The 18,214-nt window shown below is 41.2% G+C and overlaps 1 protein-coding gene across 13 annotated transcripts in view; it reads right to left on the bottom strand.

Annotated features, from left to right (window-relative positions):
* The window catches only part of rasal2 (RAS protein activator like 2), a 365,152-nt gene that overhangs the window by 13,664 nt on the left and 333,274 nt on the right, over positions 1-18,214 (bottom strand). For all 13 annotated transcript variants that reach the window (XM_078218017.1, XM_078218020.1, XM_078218016.1 and 10 more), the window contains 7 exons: positions 16,318-16,462; positions 13,899-14,135; positions 11,437-11,638; positions 9,553-9,755; positions 6,461-7,337; positions 5,236-5,367; positions 867-1,069 (listed from right to left, as the gene is read on the bottom strand). In XM_078218017.1, coding sequence (XP_078074143.1) covers positions 867-1,069; positions 5,236-5,367; positions 6,461-7,337; positions 9,553-9,755; positions 11,437-11,638; positions 13,899-14,135; positions 16,318-16,462 — 1,999 coding nt within the window. The remainder of the gene's footprint in view (positions 1-866; positions 1,070-5,235; positions 5,368-6,460; positions 7,338-9,552; positions 9,756-11,436; positions 11,639-13,898; positions 14,136-16,317; positions 16,463-18,214) is intronic.

Raw genomic sequence — 18,214 nt, 5'->3', positions numbered from 1 at the left:
GTACTAAACATTTGTACTAAACTAGACTGTTATGGCTAATTCTGCTCAACAGATTTTAGGAAGGATGTAAAGGTCCTTGATAGGGTGCAAAGGAATGGTTTTAGGGGTGAGGGAATGAGGTTGGTTAGTTTGGAGAAGCTGGGGTTGTTCTCCTTGAAACAAATGAGATTGAAGGGAGATTTGATAAATATATACAAGATTATGAAAGGTTTAGACAAAGTAAAAAAGAAAAGTTGTCCCCAGTAGCTGATGGTACAGGGCTAAGGGACATGATTTAAGACTTTGGGCAAGAATGCAGGGGGAATGTGATGAAGAACCCTTTGATACCGCAAGTTATAACGGCCTGGATCTCACTATCTGAGAGGATGGGGAAAGTGGAGATAATCTAAAAGGAAATTGGACAAACACTGGTGAAAAATAAACTTGCAAGGATACAGGGTTAGAGTGAGAGAATGGGACTGACTGGACTGCTCTACAGAAAGCTGGCAGCGACGCAATGTGCCAAAGGCCATCTTTGATGCTGTAATGGCTATGACCGGCACCAGTAAATTAGCAGCTAAGTGTGTGTGTCAGGTATGCATCTCTTGAAATGACTCAAGAAATTTGACGTGGTCTGAATATTAATGTCCTAAATTCTGAGGGTTTGGTTACTGTTCATCATCTTAGAGATTTTTATTGCTGTTATGTATTTATTTGAATATGGCAACAATATTGTGTGACACAAGTCATATACAAGACTTTTGATTTGACACACCAAGGTATATTAAACTTATTGCTCAGGGCCTAGAGATCTAAGTTTTTTGAAAATGTTTTCTTAATGAATTGGATGAAGACTTGCTTCTCTGACAACTTGTAGTATTGCTGACCTGCTGATGATCGTTTTCATCTGGCTGTCCTTCTCCTCCTGCTGCCTCCGCAGCCTGTCCTCACTGTCTTCCAGCCTGGACTTGTACTCAAGCAGGAGCTTCTGCATCTGTTGCTCCTGGGCAAGCAAGCGGCGCTCATACTCCTCCAGCCTCCTACTTGATACCTTCAGCCGATCCTTCAGCTTCGCAATCTCCTGCTCATACTGTCAGAGAAATCAGTGAAAACCATCTCAATACAAGACACCAAAGAAAAGTTCTATCCCATTCATCCAAATCAAATACCAAAACAAATTGCACCAATCTCAAGATAATACAATTATTCCACAAAACGTTTCCAACAGTTCAGAGAATTTTATATAATTGCCAGGTGTCAGGAAATATTGCATAGGGAAAACCCGAAGTGAAAGAGAAAACAAAATGGAGTCCTTAGTTTGCTCACTGCGTGGTGCGTGAAGGTGGCGGGAGGCAAACTGCTGTTTAATTTTACAATCCACCTCTGGAGAATTCTCTTCCCTCAACTCTATTTCTCATGTTGAAAGCAAGATGGGAAGCTCACCATGAGATATTGTTCGTGCAAAAACCACATTCTAAAATTGATGGACAACACATATGAATGTCATCGTCATTTGGTTGACCGAATTAAGCTAACTTCATAGCACAAGATCCTAAACGTGATTTCTTAGTAAGTAAAACGGGTGTTGACATTTTTGCCAATATCCTGGGGAATGATTTTTTTTTATTCATTAAGGGATGTTAACGTTGCTAAGAAAGCCAGCATTTGTTGCCCATTCCCAATTGCTTCGGAGGTATTGGTGGTGAGCCACCTTCTTGGTCCACTGCAACCCATGTGGTACAGGCACACTCACAATGCTGTTATAATGACACTTCCTATAGGAAGGGAGTCCCAAGTTTTTGACCCAATAATTGTCAAGCGATACAGTTTCAAGTCAGTATGGTGCATGGCTTGGAGGGGAACTTGCAGGTGATGGTGTTTCCATGTGCTCAATGTGGCACTCAAGTGTATATTATACGAAAATAAACTTGTTTCTCATAAAATAAATAATTCTACTTTAGATCAATGTTGCTCAAAAATAATGGAATGTTTAATTGTTTTAAATATGCCATCATTCTTTTTGAACAAGTTCTGATGAAGGGTGGGCAGCACGGTGGCACAGTGGTTAGCACTGCTGCCTCACAGCTCCAGGGACCTGGGTTCAATTCCGGCCTTGGGTGACTGTGTGGAGTTTGCGCATTCTCTCTGCGTCTGCGTGGGTTTCCTCCAGGTACTCCGGTTTCCTCCCACAGTCAAAAGATGTGCAGGTTAGGTTGATTGGCTATGCCAAATTGCCCCTTGGTGTCCAAAGATGTATAGGTTAGGGGGGAATTAGTGGGATAAATACATGGGGTTATGGGGATAGGACCTGAGTAAGATGCTCTGTCAGAGATTTGGTGCAGACCAGATGGGCCAAACAGTCTCCTTCTGCACTGTAGGATTCTATGAAGGGTTAAAATCCTGAAACACTATCTTCTTTTCCTTTTTACACATCAAACAGCTGCCTGAGCTGCTGCATGTTTCTAACATTTCCTTATTTTTGCTTCAGATTCCAGCATATGCAGTATTTTATTTTTTATTTACTCATTTTAAATTCTGCTACAGCAGTGGAGCCAAAACTATGACCATGGTTCAGAGTTAGCCTGATGTAGTAAGTGTGGGACATTCCAGTCCATTCTGAGTACATTCCCAGTACTGTTTGTAACTGCATACTATTTATTATTCTGATGTGCAACCTGCACACTTCATGATGACATTATTCACTCCATGCCTCTGAATTCATGCTAGCAAGCTCCTTGAGCAGCTGCAAGTTCCTTCGCCATCCCAAGCACCACTGCTCACTTCTACCACGCCCACTGTTGCAATTGAAAACTGCCATCCACTGTTGGCCAGAATTCCCGATATTCTGCTCAGAGGATGCAGCTGCATTCAAATGCTTGGAGCAACATCAAAGGGATTCAGATGAATGTCAATACTTTCTATGATCTGAACCCTGGTCATAATTTTGGCATCTTTGCTAAAGCAAAGCTTAATTAAATACTCTACTGATACTCTTGAATTAACTGTATGATTGAGTCCATAGCTTTCACTTCAAAAGCCTTTTCTATGTTTATCTTAACATCTCCATCTGATTTGAGTACTACAGAATAAACAACATACCCAGTGGTATTGACACATTTTGAATCAATACCTGTAAATGGAAATTGACTTCAACAATCACTCGGAAACACAATCAAAACTCTTGCGCAAACTTGGACTTCAACCACTGTATGTTCTTTTCTTGCGAAAGTAAAACATTGAAATATCCTGTAGTTTTTATCTTGCAAGAAATGTTTCCCACTCAGCAAAGAGTCCACCATCGCATTGCAGAACCAATCACTCTATTTGTCTGTTCACTCAATCTGCCCTAGACAGTTGTTGGTTAAAGTAACCGTTTAAAACTGCAGTTCTGACTGTGGGTACAATACAAAAGTGCAGTATCTTCACACAGATTAAAAATCCGCTGCAGCAGTCTGTGACCAACCAGTGCATCCCATAGATTCTGCAGAAGATATAATGTCATATAAATGTCAATGCCTTTTTTTATTAGCGGCATGTGAAAGAGAAAATCACTACAGCAACTAATCAGCATGGTCATCACAGTTTTAGGAACCAACGGAGATGTGACATTTTTATGTAGCCAACTTGTTGCAATTTTTTTCCACTCGAGATTTCAAGACGATATAAACAATGAATATGTGACATTTTCATACTGTGTCCACTTGAACCATGAAAAACATAAAACAATACAAATTCAGATGTTTTCCTTCCAAACCGGAAGTGCAGTTGGAAGCAGCGTTATGACCTGTCCAACACTGTGAAGGATCGGTGCTCACAGGTCTGTGACTGGTGATGGATTGTCGTGAATATGCCAGCAGGTTCAAAGCCACCAGCATTTCAAAATGTATTTCACAGCACGCGAGTCTTAGTAATGACAGAAACAGCAGTGTGAATAGACCAGAAAAATACATCGTTCTGGTAATAGGAGACACTTTAGGTAGACAATTGCACCATCCAGGGAAGGCTTACATCTGTTAATCTTTTAGAACTACAGAAACTGAGGGTACAGACAGACAATAAGAAGTTTAACAACACCAGGTTGACAGACAGACAATACAGAGAAAGAACTGTTAAAGGGAAACAGTAGTATAATTAGCAACCTTCTCGTGGAAGCAAGAGACAGATTCCACCTAGCAGTCTGAGGAGCAGGTTTATCATCTAGTGGCCTGTAAGTCTGTTCTAGCTAGCAGACCAGAAGCAAGAGCGCAGAAACCTTTGTGGAGACAGTTAAAATTACATCTTCGTTGAACCAAGAAAACACGTCCCACAGAATAAACTCCTTAATTGTAGACAGTGTGGTAACTATAAAAAGGCCTTTGCTTATAGATCTATTGAATTGGATATGCTTTAGGAAACGGGGAGTCCTTAAAAGGTTCAGATCTCAGTAAACGTACTTCAAATGAAAAAGGGTAATTTCTACTTAAATGCTGTGGGTGTGTTTAGTAGTTTCTTGTATGGAACTGTCTTAGATCAATATAGTACTATTTGTGTATGTGTGTGTTTTCTTTATTGTAATAAATAGGCTTTACTGAGTGTAATACTACGACTGGGCTGGTTACTGTGCTCACTGGGTCTCGCATGTGGTTCTTCACACCATTCCTGTGAACAAAACTATACACCACCTCTATGACTCAATGATGAACTGGTGTCCCAGATTGGGATAACCTCACAGATAACATCAGCCCAGCTTGTGATAGATGCAGTTTAAATCACATTGATATTTTAGCACACCCCTGTATAATTAATACTGATTTAAAAGAAGTTTATTTGCTAGTGTCACAAGTAGGCTTACATTAACACTGCAATGAAGTTACTGTGAAAATCCCCTAGTTGTCACACTCCGGCAACTGTTCGGGTACACTGAGAGAGAATTTAGCTTGGCCAATGCACCTAATCAGCATGTCTTTTGGCCTGTGGGAGGAAACTGGAGCACCCGGACGAAACACACGCAGACACAGGGAGAACGTGCAGATTCCACACAGACAGTGACCCAGGCCGGGAATCAAACCTGGGTCACTGTGCCACATTTATTACTAAACTTCAATGATAAACAAGGTGCAGATCTTGGCCATTACAAATTACCTACTTTTTAACCATCCTTACTGTACGGTTTACTTCCCTCAGCCCCAGTTTCAAAATGTTCACTTCAGCCAAGTAAATAAGTGTCCTTGGCTCTAGACTCTAATTGGGAGGGAAGGAAGCATTTTTTTTACCTACCCTTTCTGCATGTTTATTCTCCTCACGGATTTGATCTGTTTCATCGTCTTCCAAGTACTGTCCATTGTTCAGAACCCAAGCAGCTGTTCTCTCAACTGGTGACATGGTCGCAGTCTCCACTGGTGACTGGACCTGCAGAGTCAGACAACTAATGTAAGTTTTTATACCTTGCTGGAAAATCGCCACCACAATTAACAGGAGCGAGCATTGGAGTGACTGCTATTTCTCTCTGCTAGTCTGTACAAAGGGTTCACACCAATTCCAGATGAAGTAAATACTACCAAAGAAATACAGCAACTGTGTCGTTAATTCCACAGATCTGTGATGGCCAGCACACAAACTACAAGGGCAAACGCAGCAGAATATTACAGTGGAAACTGCGAAAGGTAAATAGATGCTCATCTCTCCAAAACATGGGGAAAATTGCTGACAAATGCAATGTAATATTCAAATTATAAATCTGGTGTGCTGGTCAATATATTGACTGATATATTCACTCAAAATATATGAACCTTTTGTGTGTGTTGGTGGGGGGGTGGGGGGGGGGGGGGGTAGGTTTTGATCATCCAGGTGTAGGAAGGAATAAGCTTTCTCTACATTCTCAAATCAAGTACGGGGGGCGGGGTACAATGAAAAATTGAACCTCCCCGTTACCCACAACTTCATATTCAAATAAATACCCCAATAGTACCAATGCGACTGTTCCACTTTCCTGTGTATGAGTCAAATTCACAAATTCAGCATCAAGTTGTGGAAATTTGAGGGTCATAAAGTAACGTTACACAGTTAAAACGTGTGCTTAAGTTATTTGAAAAAAATAACATTATAAAGGTGTTACTTAAGTTCTATGTTTTTGAGGTCAGTAGCTTTCTCCTCTTTTTCACAATAAAAAGATGATCACTGAGAAACTTCATTCAGGGATCCAGCCAGCTCATCAACAACATCAGCTGTGGTTGTAACACATGCAATTGCAAACACAAATTCGGACATCAGCTGAGGGCAGTGTCTGTCACTTGCTACCAAAGAGCCTACTGGTACAATGAAACATGGCAGTTTGGAGGATACTTTTGAAGGCTACCAGCATTTGCAGAACTGCACCCAACTGAAGATGCCGCCAGTTTTAGACGGAAGAGGAACAGCAGTAAAAGGGTATGAAATGGACAGCCACCTTTTGGTGTGTTGTATAATTGCAGCACCACATGATGGCCCACAGAAGATTCCTCACCTGCTGTGACTGCTGCTGTCTATGTACTGCTCGGACTTTCGGCACAGGACTTTCTCCTTTTGATGAGATTGATGGTTGCCGCGATCTGTTTTCAGTTTGTGGTGGCTCAGGTGATGTGGACGGTAATCCTGACATGCTACCCGTGCTTCTCTGCGATGCACTCAGCGGTAATGAATGAGGTGCTTTTACTCGGCTGCTGGGAGCTGACAGCTCTGTCCTGCGGAGCTGTGAATGCCCAATGCTATTCTGCCGAGGCAATGCCACTGGGAGGTTGCTCCTGTCAGGCATGGTGTTTCGTTTGGAGTAATCGTCACTGTACGCACTGCGTTTGGCAAAGTCCTCAATGCTACTATTACTGGGGCCACTCAGTTTGCTGATCAGCTCCTCACTATTGGTGTGGCTTCGGGAGCTTGTGGAGCTTAGGTTCTCAGAACTGGAGTCCATGCCAGCTTTACTGCTTCCTGCTGGTGGATTGTTCAGCTGGTAAACAGGATTTTGAAAAGACAGAGGTTGCAGGCTACTCTGCTGGCTCAGAGCTGGATGTAGAGGCCTGCGGATCTGAGGAGCACTGTGTGCCCCGCTCTGTACCTCTCGTAGTTGCTTGATATTTGCCGTATGTGTAATGGAGGCCTGGCTGCCCGTGTGTCGTCCTGGCACATTGGGAAGAACTGGGACACTACTTGTCCCTTGAGTTACTACAGTGGTCTGTAGGTCCACTAGCGATACACTCCTGCCGTTATGTAGGATGGACTCTTCTTCATCCCTGTCAGAGTAAGTCACACTCTGTGTTGAGGCCGGTTGGCCTGGAAAGTGCTGCTTAGTGTGTAAAAATGCTTCAACATTCTCTTGAGTTGGAGACTGCAATTTCTGCACATCACTGCAAATAAAAACAATTATTTTTTTGTGCACAACACTGATTAAAATCATCTATTTCCCAATCACTTTTAATAAATAGTTCAATTTTCTCCCACCCGCAACTCGCTCAGACCAGACATGGTTCCTGGTCAAGGTAGCAAGTAATTGGCCCATTTCATAACCTTTGCTGTGTTGACAGCCAAGCAGGTAAGAGAGCTGCCCGGTCCCTGTCTCTGCTATTCAAGGTCACTGGACCTGAGAACAGGCAGATGCTCTGACTGAGTTAGCTTTCCTATGGCAGAGTTGTCCAATAGAAATCTTTGACAAGCTACAGATGGGGAGACTGTAATACTATTTTAGCAGCATCGTCCTTAAATCCAACCACATAGAACAAAGTAAATGTACTTCACATATGTATATTAACATAAATATCTACCACATTCAGGGTCCACAGGAAAAAAATCATTCAAAATGATCAAAAACATACACACCCTGTCTTTCGTATGTTATCAATAAGCACACAAGAAAGTTAAAGCACACAGGCATACACTTTCCAAATGAGCATTGAGATCACATGTCCAATAACATTTCTATTTGCAAATCAGGAATATAATCAGCTACATCTGGATTCTCAATTAATCACCAGGGACTAATACATTGGACAACAATATCTTATGGGGAAGCCCAAGTACATCCCTATACTACACTCCAAGTGAGGAAGTAATGTGTATATCTCTCTATGGCACTGATCATAAGTGGTCCAAAACATTGCGTTGTTTGGTATTCATTCTTAAGGCTTATGCACATCAATGCCACACAACCCCAGGCCATCCCATTGCCCTCTTTCCAAGTAGAAGCAATTGTGGTTGAGAAGAGAAGCAGTCAATCTGCTCTCATGCATTCATCACGGCTGTTTTGAATAAGCCACTGAGAAGTGATTTGCATTGGAATATGAATTAAAAATAGAAAATGCTGCAATCACACTAGTCAGGAAACATCTGTGAAGAGACAAATGTAGGGTCAATAAACATTGATCAAAACTTGGGGAGAAATGATAACAGACCATGCTGGATCCCATCACCGGATCACTGCACAGCAACTACAGCAGTACAGAGAAACAGCTCAGAAAGTAGACATAAGTAGTCTTTAATATGTAGAAACAGCAGCTCAATCTGATGAGAGAAATTTCTTAAAAAGGAAAACAAAATCTCGAGTCTCTTTTTGGAGAGAGAAAAAAATGAACCTAAATGGAACTAAATCTAAATTGCTTCTGATGTTTTAGACAATTAACTTTTTCTCTGCCTCCTCCCAATGAAAGTTGGCACTGTCTGAAGGCTTGTCAAGATTTGGAAGCAGACAGAATTCTTGAGTCTCCTTCAATTGGACTTTATGGTCCAGAATTTTCAGTCAGTGGCAAAGTGGCAGCACTTTGACTGCTGACCTTGAAGAAAGATGAACACAAAAGTCTGGTGATCACTGCAGCATGGATTCTCCCTTTCCCATGTCAGTTTAAATCTGCCACCAGCTCATAGTGATCTCCAGGCATCCAGCAACAGTGATATGAGCAAGCCAGGTAAGCAGCCAATCATACTGAAGTATTCTCTCAGACAACAAACCAGGAAGTAAAATGCAACTATTATCCTTCACTTTTAATTAAATTTTACATAAAGCAAAATAAATGATAGGACATACTCATGGGATTAAGATAGAAACTAAAAACCATAAACAAACTAAAAAAAAACATGAAATGCTGAGCATCATGAAGAAATTTGAAGTTCCATTTGATAAAATTAGTTTATCAGGAACAGTGAGGCAGTTCAGCAGTAATTATGAATCTAGTTTGTCATTCAAAGCCCAATTATTCCTCATTCAGCAATATAAAACTTTCTCAAGACTAAAGGAATTAAAAGGAAAAGTTCTCATTAGTTCAGTGATTTCTACTCGCAATTTGCAGATCATGCTATTTGTGGAAAAGTGTTGAATCACCTAGAGTGACTTCTGGATTTCCACATTTAACTGTGCATCTCCTATGCTCCTATCAGTTTCAGAAGAGTAATGAAGACAAATGTTGACAGTTTCACCATCATGACTACTGTTAAATCTGGGCAGTTGATTCATGAGCAAGAAAATAAGAGATTTTTCTGTTGATGATAGGGAAGCCCCACTCAACCAGGGGCCTGCCACCATTAGTTATGGATGCCAATGGGGAAATTCTGACAGAAATGGCCCATTCCTACCTGTCACCGGGGTCCTCGAATATCCGCTGCAGTCCAGATGACACACTGCCACTCACATTTGGGGATGAACTGACGCGTTCCCCAAATCGTCGGACCTGCTGCTGAATTGGTGTGGGGCTAGTTAGTGATTTGGTGATATCGCTGAGGATGCGTGGTAGTGGACCAAGTTTCGCTACTGTCGCCTGTAGAAATGAATTTTCACCCTGGTTGGACAATGCCATGGAAACATCCACATTTTATTGGGTGGAGGATGACGATTGATGTAAGCGAACCAGAATGCAGCAGTGCAGAACAACACAACCATGATGACCGTGGTGGAGAAGGATGCAAAAATGGTGCAGGAGTAGGGTGGGAATAAATGGAGAGGATGGGGTGGGAGAGAAAGGGGATATAAAATAAATTAGAAACAAAACTAAGTTACTTAATGTGGTTTCAAACTGTTCCACAACATTCAGATACAAAACCATGCAAAATAAACATCTAAATGTTTTTTTCAAAACAAAGCAATGAAACAGAAAGGTAGCATCCATCTGAAGGGAGGGAAGGATGGTTGGGAACGATCACAGGAAAAGGAACAAGGAATTGAAAAATGACAGTAAACCCAACCTCTTCATGCTTGCAGAACCATTTTAATATCACATATCAAGTTAACGTTTCTGATTTCAATTTTTACTTTCAGTTGCATCGATAAAAGATAGCACAATAGTAGGAGACAAAAACAAATTAGTTGTTTTTGGACAGTTAACAACAAATGCCACTTTTAGTTAAACATCTTCATTTCACGTTTGCTCTTGCAGTAAAGTTTTGTACTTCCATTGAGAAGGTACCAAACGAAAACAGGATAAGTTTCAGCTGAGGCGTGGAAGTAACCAAGCAAAAGAATCAGAAATTGTTATCATCAACTCATCTTGGACATTGATTTCATTGGCTCCTGTCCATCTTGGGTGACAATTAAAAGTAATTATTTACTCCCTCACCCATGGAGTCTGAGGTCAATTGCACACACCCATCATTCTAGCAGAAATTAGTCAATTGACCACAGATCAGGGACTAAACTAGGAGCCTTCCTAATACATATGATCAGTCCAATGAAACATCACAAAGCAACAAATGATTCATAAATGCAGCCCAAAAATAAAAATATTTGTTGTCCTGTCAAGGAAAATTGAAACAAGTTATATGCTTAACCTTCCAGCCCTTCTGAAATTATACTGTGGAAACGATCCATTTTAACAGGGACATCAGGTGAAAAACTAACACTCAAAATGGTGTTCTTAATTTTTATTCACAATGAGGATACAAACCCTTCTAGTTTTTTGATTTTCCAATGTCCATACTTGGATGTCTTTCTTTCTCTAACTGTATTTAGCAACTCTTTGATTCCTGAACTCCTCTTGATCCAACCCATGCTTTTGTCTTTCTCTCCATCAATTGCCACCATTAATGCAGAGAATTTTCCTGACATCCCAAAGTAATATTGTTCAACCTCAATATAACTTCAACATCAATCATGCAAGTAATGTTCTAAATTTCCTTTAAAATACAAGGTTAAAAAAAATCTCAATTTATAAAGATTAATTTTTAACAATTTTTAAAAATAGTAATTTGGCAGTGCAGAACTCAAGTTTTGCTAAGAAAAGAGATCATTTGTTAAAGCTTTTCATCTTGCACTCATCAGGACAATCACAAGAATACAAATCCAAGGGAAGGAACTAATTTATACTGTATGAGAAAAGAGTACTGATTAGTTGGCTAGTGGACTCAGACTGGTAGAGGCATTGCCATGGAAACTGCATCATTTAATGATGACTGACAATTAATCGCCAAGCAGTTGTGTATTTTAACTCTTCGCATATTTGCATTATTGAATCACTAAAAAGATACCTTGTCAAGCTGTGACACCACCTCCCAGAGCAGCGAATGCAGGACAGAGAGCTCACGGCCCAAGTCAATATATCCTTCAAACCCCGGTGTGTTAGAAATGGTGTCTGGGTTTGAGATTTCTACCAGAAAGCGTTTCATCCCACTCCACTCATGTTCCAGAAAATCATTCATAAATGCCATATATTCCTCTTTGTTCCCAAACCTATGGATATCAATAGGAGAGATCAAAGAACAAAATGTAGTCTCTGTGGGTGATGGTGGATGGGTTGCAAGTATTTTTTACTGGTGTAGCCTGCAGAATCCTGTGTATAGCCCCTGAAGTTAAAGCAAAACAAAAATCAGTTCTTAACATAAATTTTCCTTTGATCCAGCTGAATTGCTGAACACTAATGCATAACTTAGTGCTCATACCCCAGCATTAAACAAAATGTCAACTACGTACCCGCATTCAGAAAATCATATCTGATGGAAGCACCCACAAGTTTAGTTAATATACGAATTAGGAGCAGGAGCAGACCACTCGGTCCCTTGGGCCTGCTCTGTCATTCAATTAGATCATGGCTGATCGGATTGTAACCTCAACCTCACATTCTTGGCTACCCCGAATGACCTATCACCCCCTTGTTAATCAAAAAATTAGCTAACTCCGCCTTAAATAATTCAAAAATTCTGCTTTGATTACGTTTTGAAGAAGAGTTCTAGAGACACAAAACACTCTGGGCCCGATTTTACCGTTGCGTCGCGCCTGAAAAGGTAAAGTCGGGAGTGAGGCCATTAACGCGATCCATGCCCGTGTCCGCGCAGATGCCCACTTTACCAAGGCCCGAAAATGGCCACGATCCAAATCGCGCCTGAAACAGGTGCAACGGCGATTTAAATGCATTTAAATTGAATTATTGGGCTGCCCGCCCAAATTAACCAGCATTTCCCCCTTTTCCATTGCGTTCGCGTGTCTAGATTCGGCGTGAAACAGAGATGCTCGGCAAAGGTCTGTTTCAGGCGCTCCAGCTTCTGAAGAGGTAAGTTCAGAGCTTCCAACAGCTCCATGACTCAGATCGGTGATGCGGGGGGCGGGGGGGGGGCGGGTGGTGGTGGGAAGGGAGACGGCTCAGATCATTCTCTGGTGAGAGTGGGGGGTGGAGGCCCGATCATTCTCAGAGGGGGAGTGGGGGTTGGCCCGATCATTCTCTGATAGGAGGCGAGGCAATCATTCTCTGTGGCGGTGGGGGGGAGGGGGATTCATTCTCTGGGGGGGAGGGGGTTGAGGCCCAATGTTTCTCTGGGGATGGATGGGAGGCAGAGCCGGATCATTCTCTGGGTGTGTGTGTGTGTGTGTGTGATCAGTGGGGAGAAAGGAGGCAGGGGGTTGCGATCAGTCTGGGTAGCGGGGGGGGAGGATAGGTGGATAAGGGGGACGTTTATGTTGTGGGGGTGGGACGATATCTGTGGGGGCCATTGCTCCCGGGCCACTTTATGCACTTTTTGCGGCCAGGGAGCAATGTGACAGGGGCACATTTTTACAAATTTGTTTTCTCACTGCGCCTGCGCAGTTCAAAGCTCCGATCGGAGTAGCAGCATTCCGGGTGCGATAAGCCTCACCCACAGCGCAATTCAGACTCAGGATCTTAAAGGTTTCGATCAAATTGTCTCTTACTCATCTGAACTCCAGCAGATACAAACTTAACCTCTCCAACCTTTCCTCAACCCGCCCATTCCTGGTATTATTCGGAGCAATTACTCTGAATTGCTTCCAATGCATTTACATCTTTTCTTAAATAATGAGACCAATACTGCACACAATATTCCAGATGTGGTCTGACCAGTGCCCTACAGAATTAAAGCACAACCTCCTTAGTTTAGCATTCCTAATTACTTGCTCTACCTGTATAGACCGCCTTTTGTGATTCATGCACTAGGCCAACCAGATCCTTCTGCACCTCAGAACTCTGCAATCTCGCTCCATTTAATAAGCATCGTTTACATTCTTCCTGCCAAAATTGCCTTCACATTTACCCACGTTATACTCCATTTGCTAGATTTATGCCCACTCACTTACCTATGTCCCTTTATAATCTCCTTCACAATTTACTTTCCTACCTATCTTGGCGTCGTTGGCAAATTTTGCAACCATCCCTCAGACCCTTCATCCAAGTCATTTATATAAATTGTAAAAGTTGAGACCCCACACCACAGTAAATTAGTTTATATACATCTTCAGCTTGTTACCACAATACCCCCTTCAATATACACAAACCATCTGACAACTCCCCTCCCCCCACCATCAAATTACACACTTTCTGATGTCCATTCAGGTCCCAAGATTTAAAAAGACAAATTTGGTACATTGCAGCTGTAATTTTAGTTAACGACAACACACATGACACATGAGCATAATTGAAACATGCAAAATGAAGTAATATGACTTGCAATGGCATGGTGTAATTGGTAAATAAATCACATACTTGGTGAAATTGGCAAGATTCTGGATGACTTTGGCGATGAGGGTGAGCGTGCGGGATGTTCGATCATCCGGATACTCCTGCATCAGTCCAAAGAGGCTGGGTGACATAATGGCCGGGCAGAGGAAGCGCAGGAAGAGTGAGGCGCTGATTAGGCGCTCGCTGATATCATGCTTCCCACGACTTAAACATTGCTGTTTCCATGAGGCAAACACTTCTTTTAGCTCACGCGGAAACACACTGGAAGAAAAGCAGAAAAGAACAGACCTTGATCCATGACATTCTTTTTAAACCAAATCAGTGAATAAATGGAGCTCATCTCAGCACAACTTAGCAGCAAGTTTTTCTGTTCCTTCACATTCCTATTCTTCCTTCAGCAATATTTTTACATTTGACTTCAAGGGCTTCTTCAAGTGACTCTCTGTTTAAACATGCCAGGTCTGCAGATGTATCAAATCCAGAGCAATGGTCTGTCTTTTCTCTTCAGATCGTCACTAACTTTTTTGTCTTTATATTTTCTTTTTCTAGGCCTAATTTGATGCGACTGAGATTACCATCCAGAAATCATATCAAGAATCCTATACCCTTGAGAACATCACTGATTTCTGCAGAATTCTTACCTTACAGTGGAGAGGAAGATGTAAAGATGCAACCAGTGACTGGTGGGAGAAAATACAAATTCCACGCTGATAAATTACAGCAAAACTAAATTAGCTCAATATAAACAAAACTAAAATACTGCCTCACATTCCAGTCTCTACAAATCCAATAAATCATCCTCCACCATTTCTGTCACCAAACTCCTTTCAGCATTTCAAAGGGACCATTTCTTCTGCAATACCATGGTACTTCAATCATCCAAGTCCCTCTAGCTATCCTTTCCACAGCACCCGCTCATGCAAGTGCAGGAGACACTCTTTTACCTGCCCCCTTACCACCATCCAGACATCCAAACATTACTTCCAGATGAAATAGTGATTGACTTGTAATGCATTTAATGTAATATAATGCAATCAATGCTCATCATAAGGTCTCTTCACGGAGGAAGATGCAGACCGGGTAAACCACTTTGCAGAACACCTCGTTTGGACTGCAGTGTACAAACCATCAGTTGCCTCGTATTCTAATTCTCCATCTCATCCTGATCCCTCTCTTCGTGGCCTCCTGCAGTGTTCCAATGAAGTTCAGGGACGAGCTCATTTTAAGTACTCCAAATTCAACAATGAATTCAATAATATCAGATTATAACCTCTGGCCACATTTTTTCAGGCAGCTGTTGGTAATGATTCTGCTATTCCCATTTATACCTCCTCTATCGGTATCTTTTGTTTCTTTATTTGTCCCATTGCCAGCTCCTTTCCGGTATTTGCTTAAAACCTGTTACATCTTTAATTTTTCCAAGTTCCGACAAAAGATCATTGGCCTGGAAAATTAACAGTTTCTCTCTCTACAGATGCTGCCTGATCTATTGAATATTTCCCATATTTTCTGTTTTAACAATAAATAAATCAAGAAAATAGATCCAAGCTGCTGGATGGCTAATTAGGATTGTTGTCAGGATTTTTTTCTTCACACAAAGAATGAACAGCCCATGTAGTGGATTTACAGATAGATAAGCTCGCAGGGAAAAACACATCCTCGTTTAAGAGCCAAATTGCAGCTGTGGTGGAGAGTGCATATGGTGTTTTTCACTTATGAATTGGATGGGCTGAATGGTTTCCTGCATGCTTACTATCTTGTGGCATGATATGGAGATGCCGGCGTTGGACTGGGGTGGGCACAGTAAGAATTATCACAACACCAGGTTAAAGTCCAACAGGTTTATTTGGTAGCACGAGCTTTTAGAGTGCTGCACCTTCCGCTCCGAAAGCTCGTGCTACTAAATAAACCTGTTGATCGCTTCGCTTCTCGGCCTTTTGGCTAAGATCAAGTGTAGTATGGAGAGGATGCTGCACTTGGTTGAGGTCATTAGGTTACATTGAAGCTTCATATGTTTCATATGAAGCAATTTTTAAAAGCGGCATCTCGGCCTTTTGGCTAAGATGCAAATAAGCTCAAGTCTTGGAGGAGGAACCTTCCCCCTTCTCCAATCAGCTTGGCTCATGTAGATCAGGCCCAGGACAGGGTGGTTTGGTCGCTTGCCCTGTCTTGTCAGCCTGGATCTGAAATGTCTCAACTTGTTGAGACTCTGAACTGGATTTGATTTGATTTGAATTGGAAAAGTATTAAAAAAAAATAAACCTGTTGAACTTTAACCTGGTGTTGTGAGACTTCTTCCTGTATCTTGTGGCAGTGTCAGTACATGACCTGAATACTCATATGGTTAGGAAACTAGACCTACTCTTTGAAAAGATGATAATTGCTTTTTCTCTCAACATCAGCTGTGGTTTCCCTCAACATTTCTCTGAAGACTGTTTCTTACCAGTAGGAATTGATGATTTTGCAGAATGCCAGTTCACAACACATCTTGAGGTTACTCTGATGTTCTGGTAGTTCACTGGATGAACATTTACTTTGGTCCACCTCACAATTTTCATCTGATTCATAAAGTGCCTTTATGAACTCTCCTGAAGTAGGACACAAGCAAGATGAATTGGCAAGGTAATGATGGATAAAATAGGATTTAATTAGAAGAGAGTGAAGTAGATTAGAGAATTAAATGCAAGACCTAAATAGTGGTGTGTGAAGAAAGGGTATTGATTCATGAAACACTCACATCAGTATTCAGGAAAGACTAAGTTATTCCTCTGGGATGGGCTCCAGCTGAACTGGGCTGGGACCAGTGTCCTGGCCAATTGTATAACTAAGGCTGCAGATATGGCTTTAAACTACTCAAAGTATGGGGTGGGTGGGTTTGGGGGAAGAGAGAGAATTCAGGGGTAACAGAAGACTTAGAAATCCAAAAAGGTCAAGGCATCAGAACAGTATTGCGATGTGGGTAAAGGCAAACAGAGTGGACAGGAAGGTATAAAGAGTTCAACACAAAAATTGTACATTGGCAAATAAGATCATTAGAGGGGATAGAAGTAAAAAATGAAATTAAATGGTTTTTTTAAAAACCTGAATGCACAAAGCATCTGCAATAATATAGATGAACTCTGACACAAATAATAATAAATGATTTAGAGCTAATCACTGTGACAGAAACATGGTTACAAGGTGATCAAGGTTTGAAAATAAATATTCCTGGATACAATGTTTTGGAAAGACAGACATAATGGCAAAGGAGGACGGGTAGCCCTGTTCATAACAGATGACACAAGGACATTAATGAGAAAGGATCTGGTCTCAGAGGATCATGAAGTAGAATCAGTATGGGTGGGAATTAGGGATAGCAAGAGTCAAAAAACACTCAGAGTGGTTTACAGTTCCACTAACAGTAGTTACATAATTGCACATAGTATTAAACACAAAATTATTGAATTTTAACAACAGCAATGTGATAATTGTGAGATAATTTAATCTTCATATGGATTGGGGTAATCAATTTGACAAAAGTGGTCCAGAAGATAATTTGTAGGATGTTTACATGCAGTTCCTTGCAGTAATGCATTGTGGAACACAGTAGGAATAACCTATTTTAGATCTTGTTTTGTGTAATGAAGCAGGGTTAATTAATAATGTCATAGTAAAAGATCCACTGGGAAGTAGTGATCACTACATTACTGAATTTCATGTTAAGTTTGAAAGTGGCATATTCCAATCACCAACAGAATTTTAAACTTAAACAAAGCTAATTACACAGGTTGGAGGGGAGAGCTGACTAATTAATTGGGTAAATAGACTAAAGGAGTAAATGAACAGTGAGAAACATTTAAAAAACAATTCAAAATACTCAACAAAAGTACATTCCATTGAAAAACAAAAACTCAGCATGAAAGATGCATCCGAGGCTCACTCAAGAAGTTAAGGATTCAAAGATTGAAGAGGCTTCCAATCTCACACTAAACTGGTCCCTGGGATGAGGGGAAGTGTCCTATGATGAGAGATTGAGTAAATTGGGTTATATTCTCTGAAATTTGAGAATAATGAAATTTCCAAGATTCTGAAGGTTTTTCCCCCTGTTTTCTTTCATAGAATGTAGGCTTCACTGGCAAGTTCAGCATTTGTTTTCCCTCCCAATTGTCCTCAAACTAAGTGACTTGCTCAGCCACTTCAGAGGGCATGTTAAGAGTCACGTGCATTGTTGTTGGCCAGACAAGGTAAGGATAGCAGATTTCCTTCCCGAAAGGACATTGATGAATCGACAATAGCTTTATGGTCACCATCACCAAGACTAGTTTTCAATTATTGATTTATTACTTTTGAATCTTTAAATT

Source organism: Mustelus asterias, chromosome 8 (assembly GCF_964213995.1).
Source record: "Mustelus asterias chromosome 8, sMusAst1.hap1.1, whole genome shotgun sequence".
Lineage (NCBI taxonomy): Eukaryota > Metazoa > Chordata > Chondrichthyes > Carcharhiniformes > Triakidae > Mustelus > Mustelus asterias.
This window is presented reverse-complemented; position numbering and strand designations above follow the sequence as displayed.